General features: G+C 29.4%; 2 protein-coding genes across 5 annotated transcripts in view; both read left to right on the top strand.

Moving 5' to 3' along the window:
- The first annotated feature begins 3370 nt into the window (after positions 1 to 3370).
- Positions 3371 to 12036, top strand: part of LOC149894244 (uncharacterized) — a 41858-nt gene continuing 33192 nt past the window's right edge. Inside the window, exons 1-2 of one of the 4 annotated variants that reach the window (XM_090076157.1) lie at positions 3372 to 3420; positions 11889 to 11939. The gene's annotated coding sequence lies outside the window, so the exon portion shown is untranslated. Of the gene's footprint in view, positions 3483 to 11888; positions 11940 to 12036 lie in introns of all 4 variants that reach the window. The other 3 variants (XM_090076156.1, XM_090076159.1, XM_090076158.1) reach the window with 3 other exon arrangements.
- Positions 5530 to 8509, top strand: LOC149894245 (uncharacterized). Its single transcript, XM_090076189.1, has 2 exons — positions 5530 to 5686; positions 5955 to 8509. Exon 2 carries the CDS (start codon positions 6216 to 6218, stop codon positions 8166 to 8168), a length of 1953 nt encoding a protein of 650 aa, XP_089932315.1. The 5' UTR covers positions 5530 to 5686; positions 5955 to 6215; the 3' UTR covers positions 8169 to 8509.

The raw sequence follows: 12036 nt of genomic DNA, 5'->3' as shown, positions 1-12036 counted from the left end.
GTTACAGCTAAAAACTAATCTGGCGAGTTATAGCTAGTTTTTCATAAAATGTATTTAAGTAAAAAATTTTTTCAAAAATTATGAAAATTTCAAAAATACAAATTATGCAAAAATGTTTTCATTACATGCCAAAATAATATAATTCAAAAATAATATAATTCAAACATAATATAATTCAAAGTTAATATAATTGGAAAATAATATAATTCAAAGATAATATAATTGAAAAATAATATAGTTCAAAGATAATATAATTGAAAAATAATATAATTCAAAGATAATATAATTCAAAAATAATATAATGAATGCAACAAAAGAAACAATATAACATAAAAATTTTTATATTTTTATATTTTTTTTTAGTTTATGATTTAAACAAAAAGAAATTAGATTAAAATTCAACATAACCTTGAAATTAAAACTTTACTGTTAAAGAAATTATCAATATAATAAAAATAATTGATATAAAAAATAGTAAATATTTCTCTTTAATGCAATTATTAATAATATAAGGTTAATAATATAAGTAAAATTTATTTTTTTTTTTTTTTTTCATTTGTAGGTAAACAGATAGTTAAGGTTCTCATTAATATGGCGCCGTTTTTTAAATACTTTTTAACAAGAATCTCTTAAAGTATTTTTTATGAAAATCTAAATTAAGCAAGAATAAGTAATGCTTTTTAATTTTATTTAAAAAAAATTCAGTTTACTAAAATATTTAATTTATTTAAATATAAACTGTTGGGAAAATTAGTAATCAAATACAAATTTTGTCATTCAAGTATATTTCTTTATAGCGCCTTTAAAATGCAGAAGTTATAAACGAATGAAGCCTGTATATCTTTGGATATAATTATGTTTATCGCAATGAACACTTTTTGAAAAGTACTTTGTTGAAATACTATAAACTTTGATTTGTGTTCCATGGTCTTCCAATCGAAATATTTTACAAAATATTTCGATTAGAAAACTATGAGAAAATTCCGTTTGAGAAAAAACGTTTGGAACACCGTGGGTCATTATTTTTGAATGGAAAATCCATAAGCCATGGGTTTCTCAAGTTGTGCAAGTATCAACTAAAATATCATTGGTTTTTTTATCATGATTTTCACATGGATAAGCTATTATCAAAGTGTTACCAGGGCGGCCAAATTTGAAATGCTAGGTGTTGATATTACAGCTTTTTCATGAAATTCTTTGGTTTATTGAAATTTAGTGTTTTATCTATTAGGATGTAAGCACCATGCAAACCCTTAAAGCATCAGTTTTACGACACAATTGCAAATTAAAATATCATTGAGTTTTAGAAAAGGCATACTATTTAAAAGTCTTGTTACAAGTTAACTGACAATGAATCCAAACCTTCAAGAAAAGTTTTTTTTTAAAATAACTCTTACTAATTTGTTGGCCTACAATTGAGCTTTTTTCTGTTCAAAATAGGCCAAATGTTTTTCTTTGGGTATAAATTAGAATACTGTGCTGGCCAAGGCATTATTGGTATCAGCTTGTACTCTAAGTACGTGTATTAAACCATGCTGTATGCTTCGGGTTTTTATCCTGTTGAAACATCTAGTCACCATTGGGAAAAAGTTGTTCAATACTAGATCTACACATGCTGGTCCATAATTACACAACCCGGTGTAATTACACAACCCAGTGTAATTACACAACCCGGTGTAGTTACACAACGCGGTGTAATTACACAACCCGGTGTAGTTACACAACCCGGTGTAATTACACAACCCGGTGTAGTTACACAACCCGGTGTAGTTTTCCAACTTTTTGTGCACTAATCAAACCTAAACATTTGCCTTGCAAGTCAAAGGGTTGAAAACTTTCTCCAGTTTCTTTCAACAGTGGAATCGACCATTTTAAAACAAGACTTAGGGACGCCCATCAATCCAAATGGCTTTTCCCTACTGTTTTAATGTCAAATATAAGTGCTTTAAGAATGTAGCAATATTCTCCTTTAGACGTTTTAGGCCTTCTTCCTGATCAAACTCAACATTTTAGTTTTACCAGTAGGTTGATAATTCTTTACCAATCTTTTAATAGTTGAGCTTCGGTGTTTAAGACCTTTCCCAGTCTTTTTGTGAGGCTCATTTTAGTCAACAGCATCAATAATGCTGTATTAAAATTATTGTTTCATGAAATGTCAGTTTCATAAACAGGTTCATGACTTTTAGTTTTTTTTTCAGCAGAAAAATTTTGCTGATTGTGCTAAAATACTTTAACCTTTTTAAAACAGAATTAAAATATCCCTTTGTTTTGCTGTTCATCAATGTTTCAAAATGATTTTTTTTAGTTGTGTTTAACTAAATGTTTAAATCTTAGAAATTTCATTTAAATTTCCTCTTATGCAACTTTTATGCTTACTTTTCTTTATAGCTGATCTGGCACAAAAAAGACCATGTGTTGTGATGTGAAGTGAAGTTCTTCGATAAAAATACTGCCCGATCTGAGATTACCCAAACTGTTTATCTTTATATATAAAGACACCATCATATATTCCAAAAAAAGCGGCAATAAATGGTAAAAATGAGATTAACTGGCAATACTCTCTGTTATATGTCTAGTTAAACACAGACTTAATATGACTGTGGCGACGATTAAGTTTAAAATAGATATCGAGCAAAAATGTTTTGATTCTGGCGCCTTTCGATCCAAATACCATTCCGGTTCAGTTGTAAACCAAGCGGGGGGAAGGGGGGAAGGGGGCAGATCCCCCCTTCCTCAACTTCTTCAAAAGTTGAGAAAAAAATTAAATTTCATGCATAACTTTTCTTTTTTCTTTAACCCCCAACAAGCATTTCGCTCAGCTTGAAGTTTAATTCGGGGTTTTCTTTTAGTAGCGCACGGTCTGTCGAGTGTGATTCCTATGGCTGCACTGAAATTGTTCATGACCATTTGCGTGTCAGTAGCATCATGTGAGAGGAGTTTCAGCAACCTAAATTTGATAAAAAACTCTTTACGGGTGCCACGCGAGCTAGTTAGACCACTGTTCCTGTTGTAAATCTTTATATCATTGCCGTTTTAATCGCAGTTTGATTCTGAAAATGATTTAAGACTTTATGTGGTAGCATATATAATCTTTCGATAGCATATATAATCTTTTATGTTAGAAAAGTGTTTAATTCCATTAAACACTTTTCTAACATAAAAGATTATATATGCTATCGAAAGTTTTTTTATCATTCGACTCATAAAAAGTTTTCCGAATTCGATTTCGGCACTTTTTGCCCACAAAGGTATGATCGTGGCCACACGCGCTTTGAGGAATAAGTATCATTTAACCGCAGGAATCAATATGAATAGATAATTTATCAATATAAATCAATTTAAATAGATAACTTTGTTAGTACTGTGCAAGATTTCTAAAGACTCTTTGCATTCTTTTGCTTGAAAAAGATAAACGAATAGGTAGGCGTCCAGTTTTAACACATAGTTCTTTTTGCTTACTGGAACATTACTGATTTTAGAAGGTTTCTTTTTTTTTTTTTAAGGTTTTAACTTGTTAAACTTGATTTTTATTAAACTTAATTTTTTTTAGATAATTTATAGAATATTATCAATTATTGTACATTTAAATGTTTTTAAACTTTGAACATTTAGAATAAACAAAGTTAGCGCTACTGCAGTTTCTACCCCTCCCGTTTTTTTATGATTGAATATGATAGAGAACTTTATGTTGATTCATAAAAATATAAAAGCATTGAGCTGAAAATTAACGGAAAGTGCTCTAATTCGAAGTCAAAGTTTTAAAAAATCCCACTGGAAACCCTAATATTCGCCATTTTGAAAATAACAAGTTAATGATGTTTTAGCCAGCAAAAACAACACGTAAGCAACATGGTTTACGATGAAAAGTATTTAAAGTACGTTTATCTTGAGCAATATGCGCAGGTTAAGCCTTTAGTTTGCTGATAGAGCATTTCTCTTTTCTTGAATTTTCTTCTCTCAATTTTCATTATCAGCTTTTTGCTTTTGGTAAAAAGATAGAGGCTGGTAGGATCTCAAAGAAAATAGTGGAGTTGTAAATGTTAAAAAGGATGCAAATTATAATGTTTCAATAGTAGATAGCTCATAAAAAGTAATTACATGAACCATAAGACAAATCGATGTCTTAGAGTAATTCAAAATATTTTTTTGCACCCAAAAAAGTAGTCTTTTACTAAGAAATTAAAAAAAAAACACTTTAAATTAAGCTTTTTCCTAATATTATCTTCTTCACTGTTAAGTTTGGAAAAATAATTCTAAAGAGACATTAAAGATGGTTTGGTTTCACAGTGAAGTGTTCATAAATCACAAAAAATGTTAATAAAAGTCTTTATAAAGTATTTACAGAAGTTCTCATTAAGTTGTTTTACGTTTTGAAAACAATAACTAAATTCACACTAAAAAAAACTTTTTCGAATGAAATAAATCTTGTTGTTTTAAATATATTACAGAGTTAAAAATTCTTTAACTAATTTATAAAATGATTCACTCAAGACATTTCTATAAAATCATTTAAAAATACATATTAAATTTATATTATTTTACAGCACGCACTTGCTTTTCGCAAACTAAGTTCAATGGGTTACACTTCAGTTAAAACAATTTTTGAATAAAACATTGACACCCAAGTAAGTGATTATACACTACCAAATTTTACTGACCCTAATATGTTATCAGTAATGTCTCACTTATAGACTGACAACTACTTTTTGAACCTAATGATATAATATTATTGGTCAGGAACTTTTCTTTTATCTTCGCTTTTTCTTATTGCATAATTTTATAAAAGATTTAAAGTACAAATAAAGTACAAGGGGTGTTAAATGCAAATTACAGTGTCAGGGGCGGATACAGGTTGTAAAGATAGGGGAGCACAAATGGGGTGGGGTTTAAGGGGAGGGGGTATCCCCCTCCCCTTCTGGGGTCTATAATCAGCCGCCAATGATTTTTAATGAAATGACAACCCAAAATGGACAGTTTCCAGTACCCTACCCTGGAGTCGTGACTCCAACAATAATGGTACACTGCTCGAGGGGATTGCTGGGTGAAACGTGCTGCCAGGCCTTTGTTCTTCCCAGCCATGTTGCCAGCCCCATCCATTGTCTGGGATGGACAATTTGCAATTTCAAGCCCAGCATCCGAAAGAGCATCGATGACTTTCTGGCATAGAGCTTCTCCAGTGATAGATTCACAGGGCAAAAATTCAAACAAACGTTCAACTGGTTTATGCCCTACAGTATACCTTAGAACAAGTCCCAACTGCTCCCAATTACTGCTGTCAGTAACCTCGTCACATTGTATGCCATATAATGGTCCCATCGGTTGGGTTTTAATTTGTTTAACAATGTGGTTTTGAATTACAGTTTTCATACAGAATAATAGGTCATTCTGGGACGTTTTTGATATGTATGAGGCATTTTTATTGCAGTTCAGTAAATGGTGTTTGAGTACTTCATCCCCAGCTTCGGCACGCGACATAATTATAAATTAAAAAATTGATCAAATTTAAGGGGGGGCACGAGCCGGCTGTGCACAGTGGGCCAGGTGGTGGAAAAAAGTATAAAAAAAATATTCTCAAAAATGACATTGTTATATACCATTTTAAAGCTTAAACATCTGGCTTTTATAAAATGTATATATTTCTGTACAGCTCTTATGCCGTTTGCATTTCAAGCTGATAATAAAAAAGGTTTTTTTTTTTTTTAATTTTTTTTTTTTTTTTTTTTATTTAATAATATTTTTCGTGTTACTAATAAGCATAAAATTGTTTTAATTTTTAAAACTTCATTTTTTATTGCACAATTAAATAAAACTAAGTATTATCTATGAAATGAGCTATTCCAAAGTTATTTTGCAAGTAAGCTATATCAAATAAACTGGTTTCTAATGATGGCGTATTTAAAGTACTTTTTTTAGTGAAAATTTCATTTAAATAACAAAATACTTTTGCGCTTCAGGGTGCTCCAGAAATTTGAGACTTGAAATATCTTGCCCAATATGTACATTATCGATATATATTTTACCTATTGTCGGCGGATGTCAGCTGCGTCTCTATACATGATTTTTACAAGCTTCATTTTTGGGGCAGGGGGGCCAACATTCTGGCATTTTTTGTGTTCCCAGCTCCAATCATCGCGATTTTTTAGCAAAACATCTTTTTTATCACATTAAAATGAACATATAAATATTTGGAGCTTGTTTCATGTCTGGTTGTCCAAATGTCTAATCAAGAATATATTTTTTGTATTTGTAGGCTGAAAATAAAATACTTTGATATCTATGCATTCATCATGCATAAGCCTAATAATTTACAAATATCTGATTCTGGTATTGTGGACAAACTTATTGATGCTATGAATTTGCATTTCAACAAGCAGCAATTAGGAACAATAATAACGCATCTACGAGATAAGTGGCGCAAGTCATATAGCAGCATGGTTCGATTTGAAGAAAAGAATAAAAAATGGCTTCAAAGCCATGTTCCTGAAGATTTAAATGTAACACCAATACCTATTGGAAGACCAGTTAAGGCAAACTTTGATGACTACTCTACTAAAACCAAAAAACATAAAATTAGTCACTTAACTGAAATGTATTCTGCTTCTGCTTTACAATTTGCTTCAGAAATTAAACGTAGAAAAGAAAATCCAATTGAAAAAACCTCAAAAAAAGATGGTAGAATGTCTAAAGATGAAGCTCTTTGTCTTCTTTTAGATGCTAGATTGACAAAAGCTTCCTACCAAATTATTCGAAATCAAGCAGTTGAAAAGGGAGTTGATATATATCCTCCATATAATGATGTCCGTGATGCAAAGCTGTTATGCTATCCTGCAGATATAACTGTCTCAGACTTTTCAGCTGAAATAAAACTGCAAGCTTTGGTGGATCATACAGCAAAAAGAATATGCAAGGCACAGTATGATGTCCTTTGCACTGAAGGCACTCCAGATAGACTTTCTCTGAGATACAAAATAGGCTTTGATGGTGCCACAGGACAGTCCATATATAAACAAATATCGCAAGGAACGGTAACAAGAAATTTAAACAATGAGCAGGCACTTTTTATTACATGCCTAGTACCATTGGACTTGTGTGGCTTTAAAAATGGAAAACGGTACCCAGCTTGGCGAAATCCACGACCATCATCAACAATGTACTGTAGACCTCTGCGTTTTAAATTTGAAAAAGAAACGACAGCAGTTTCTAAATCAGAAGAGGATCTCATTAAGCTTGAGATTTCAAATTTGCAAGATACTGAAGTTGATATAAATAATAAAAAAATCAAAATACATCATATAATACAAATTACTATGATTGATGGAAAAGTTCATACTGCTCTTTCAGATGTTACAAATTCTAGTCAATGCTGTACTATATGTGGGGAAAGTCCCAAAGGAATGAATGATATTGAAAAAATGGCTTTGAAAAAGGGTATAACAGGCAGTTATTCATTTGGTTTATCATCCTTACATGCTTGGATACGTTTTTTTGAATGTTTATTACATATTGGATATAAAATGACTTTGAAAAAGTGGCAGGCAAAAACAGTAGAAGATAAATTCAAAGTAAAGGCTCTGAAACAACAAATTCAAAATAGATTTAAAGATGAAATGGGCTTGATAGTTGATGTTCCAAAATCTGGTGGTAGTGGAACATCAAATGATGGAAATACGGCTCGAAGAGCATTTCAAAATGCGGAAAAGTTCGCAGAAATTTTAAATATTGATGTTGAACTGATTCTAAATTTGCATATTATATTGACAACAATTTCATGTGGTTTAGACATCGACACTGATAAATTTGAGGCTTTCTGTTTAAAAACAGCTCGACTTTATGTTCATCATTATCCTTGGTACTATATGCCCCAATCTCTCCACAAAATTTTAATCCATGGTTCTGAAATTATTAAAACTTTAACATTACCCATTGGTATGTATTCTGAAGAAGCTCAAGAAGCACGCAATAAAGACTTTCAAAACTATCGTGAACATTTTACAAGAAAAACATCTCGTGTGAAAACTAACCAAGATTTGTTAAATCGACTATTGTGTACATCTGATCCATTTATTGCATCTCTGAGAAAGACAGCAGGAAGTCACACCAAAACGAAAAACTTACCAGCTGGAGTTATTGACTTATTGAGATCATCTACAGATGATATTAGCTTATAAATGTGTCTTATGTACCTTTATAGTTTTGGAAATGTGTGTACCTATATGAAAGTGTGACTATGAATTAAAGCAAATAGTTATGCTCAATCATATTATAATCATCAAATTAATTTGCATACCAAGTTTAGAAACAAATGGCTTTAAAAATAACCCTTTAGAACTAAGCATAAATATCTGTTGCTATGCAACTGGGGTTGCCATGGCAACCACAAAAAAATCATCATGCTCATTCAAATTATAATCATCCAATTACTTTATATACGAAATTTTGAGGCCTATGGATGAAAGGAAAAAAAGTTATGACTTTTTTCCAAAAATATGGGATTCTGGCCCACTGTGCTGTGCCCCCCTCTAAATCCGCGCCTGAGTGTAATAGTGAGAAAATGAATTGATGACAGGTCCAATGTCATCATAGAATTTAACAAATGCTTTTTATTTTTAAAACAGTTTTGATATTTCCTCTAAGAAAAAAGTACATTACTAGCAAAATAACTAGTGCTATTTACAAATCATATCCCTTTTGATGATTAAGTAAAATGTTTTTTACTCTGTCAAGCCTTTTTATCAGTCATTTGAAATAAGTTAGAATATTTTACATAATCAAACATTAAAAGTTATATGTTTCCTGAAATAAGTTTGCAAAGCCTCGCATACCTTGTATTGTTTTGTTTAAACCCTTCAAGCAATTGCACCGAAGTGCTATTTACTTATTCTATTTTTTTAATTTTTTTTTCATAAACAACAATTTATGAATATAATCATGCCGCACCAAATACATTTGCTGTTTTAAACTCGTAGAGTTCTATTTTAATAAACTTCAGAAAGATCAATTTAATTTACAAGGCAGAAAAACCAAAAACCAATTCTTAGTAATCATTATTCAAAATATGAATATATAATTTGGTTAATACAGTTTCAGATTTCTTCAGACTCTTTGCATACTTTGCTTAAACAGGTAGACATTTAGTTTTTAAAAATGTTGTTTTAAAAATCATATTTTGCATTTCTTAGTTTTGAGTTTTTTTTTGGGATTAGTTATTTTTAGGGAATTGAAAAGGGATTTATGAGTTATAAAGATAGTGTATTTGGGAATTTAATATAAATATAATTACCAATTTAGAAGCAGTTGCTAACAAAAATGATTTACTTAAATTAGGATGATTATAATCAATAGATTACTCAATTTTTTATTAAGAAATTCACAGTTGCAAATGGAAAACCCTAAAGAGTCAATCTCTTTAGGGTTTTCCATTTGCAACTGTGAACATTCTTCTCTTTATTTCAGGGGAAAGTCTTCATTTATCTAAACCAAAGGACAAAGTAGAATTATTAAACCAACCATAACTCAAAAAATTTAATATATTTTTTGAATTATGGTAAATATATGTAGGCATGTATTTTGCTGATAAAAACATTTAGGTAGAAAGATATTTGATTTGAGAGAATTTTTATGAAAACAATTCAGTGAATATGCCTCATCTAAGTTTCATAATTTTTGATTTTGTGTTAAAAAGAATATTATTTTTTATTTATTGAAATTTCCTGGAAAAAAAAAAAACATTTTCTAATTAATTCTATTATTTAGGAAGCAAGTAACAGTAATAAAATGGCAATCTATGGTGATTATTCATTTACATATCATTTATGTACAGGAAATTATAAACAATTAAATGTTTTTATATCATTAAAAATAATGATTATCTGTTACATTTACCCTCATTTCTCCTTATACTACCAACCTATTCATTAAAAGTTTGTTGCAAGTTTTGTTCTGTTATTCAGCCCTTCATTTAAATAAAGTTTAGACAACTTGAGTTGAAAATTACTTATTTGATTGCTAAGGACTTTCTTATAATGAGAGTTATAATATGGTGGTACCTCTTTTCAGTTAAACCGCTCTATTTAAAGCCAGTACTAATAATTTTTTTGCAAACAGGATCCTTAAGTACTTTTCAGATTTATAAAATGGTTCAATATATTTACTAAGTCATTTTAAATATTATATATTAAAATACTATATTTTACATTACATTTTTCCTTTTAGCATACTAGATTATATGGTTATCACCTGTTGTGCTGAAGTCGTTAATTAACAAAGTATTAAAGAAACCATATTTTGAAAAAAATAATAAACAATCTCTGAATTAAATGAGAAACTGCCAAAAGAGTAATAATACACTACACAATGCCACTGGCACTAACACATAATCAGCAAGTTATTTGGATAAAAGAAACTTCAGTTTTTTTGACAAAATAACTCTAACACTTGTTTTAAGTTTCCAGTTTTCACGATCTATTATTTTAAAAAAAATACTGATCACTTTTCTTATAATACTTACCTTTAAAATGATCAAATGTATTTAAATAACATAGCACTTTCCTTTAATTTTTTTTCTTAATTTCGACGGAACACCCTTTAATATCAACAGTTTATTAAACAAAGTTAGTATTATAAACTGGAATCAAAAGTATATTAACAAACCTCAGAAGATTGAAAATCCGAAATGAATGTATTAACAATTTTAAACATGCTTTTTAAGTTCCAAGCATGTTAGACTTCAAAAGAACAAAGCTACCTTTTTAACATGCTTCAAACTAGATAAAACACTGAGTTTTTTAATTTTTATGAAAGGAATAAGATAACATATGAAGTAGTTAATATCACTTTCTTAATTAGTCTATAAATCTATCTTTATGTCAAAAGAAATTTTGTTCTAAATTTCAAACTTGATCCATATTAACAACTTTAAAATCAATATTAATAACTTTAACATCTATTAAGTTACAAAAATTTATTGTGTAATTTAAATAATTTTTTAACTTTATTAATCACCTTTTTTCAGAGGTGTTGATGTTTAAACAAGCACAACATGTGGCAAAATGTTTTACACAAAAAAAATGTGGTGTCATTGTAGAATCAGTCAGTTATGGGGTTATAAAGATAGTCAAGTGCAATACTTGTAGTGCAATGTAATAAAATTAAAAAAAAGAATCATAACCAAGGAAAGTTAACATATAACCTCTATCAGATGTACCAATTTTTGTGAAATTCTATGCCTGTTTGGACTAATACCTATTTGTCCAAGCTACCTAGACAAATTGCCACAAAAAAACAACATACACTTAGCAGTATAATATTAATGTTTTATAACATTCGGAGGAGGGGGATGGTGGTGGGGAGGGAAAGGGGAAGTTAAAATTGAAAATTGAAAAAGTACACTTTCATTTCTTTTTCTACTATGCCTCTGTTTTAAATATCTTTTTAAGTATAAAATATATGTATTTTCTTATAATTTATTAAAAACATTGAAGAAAGTTAATACTGAGTTTGCAATAAAACATGGTGGTTATAATTGTGTTTACCTTTTTGGAAGAAAATCTTTTAGCTAATGTATCATTATAATTATGTTAGTGTTTGCCAAAAAAGAAACTCTACATATTATTTGAAGTGGTTTTGTGCATAAAATTGTTGTTATTTTTTACTTAACTTTTCCTAGAACTTGGAATTCTTTAAAAATTTACAGATTTTAACACTAACTTCTTAAATAAATGTTTTGAATACATTTTCAAAAAAAGCTTTGAGGAAATGTTTTGAATATGGAAATAAAAGTAAATCAAAGAACTTACATTAAACCCAAATAAAATTCAGAAAAATTCTTTGCATGTAATGTTGAGTATTCTGAACATTGTGTTTAAATCTGAACTTTTTTTTTCATTAAGGTGACATTTATAAAGTGTGCTGTTGAACAACTTAATAATTTAGAGTTTTAGGTATTCACTCTTAATGAACTTTCTATTTCTAATGATCTTCCTTAAAAAAAAAACAGTTTAAATAAAACACCAATCTACAATGGATGATATTTTAAAT

This window comes from Hydra viridissima, unplaced genomic scaffold, assembly GCF_058129835.1.
Source record: "Hydra viridissima isolate aposymbiotic clone 2 unplaced genomic scaffold, HvirCarnegie_v1 scaffold_1, whole genome shotgun sequence".
In the NCBI taxonomy this organism is placed as follows: domain Eukaryota; kingdom Metazoa; phylum Cnidaria; class Hydrozoa; order Anthoathecata; family Hydridae; genus Hydra; species Hydra viridissima.
The sequence above is the reverse complement of the archived record's forward strand: the minus strand, read 5'-3'. Positions and strand labels throughout refer to the sequence as shown.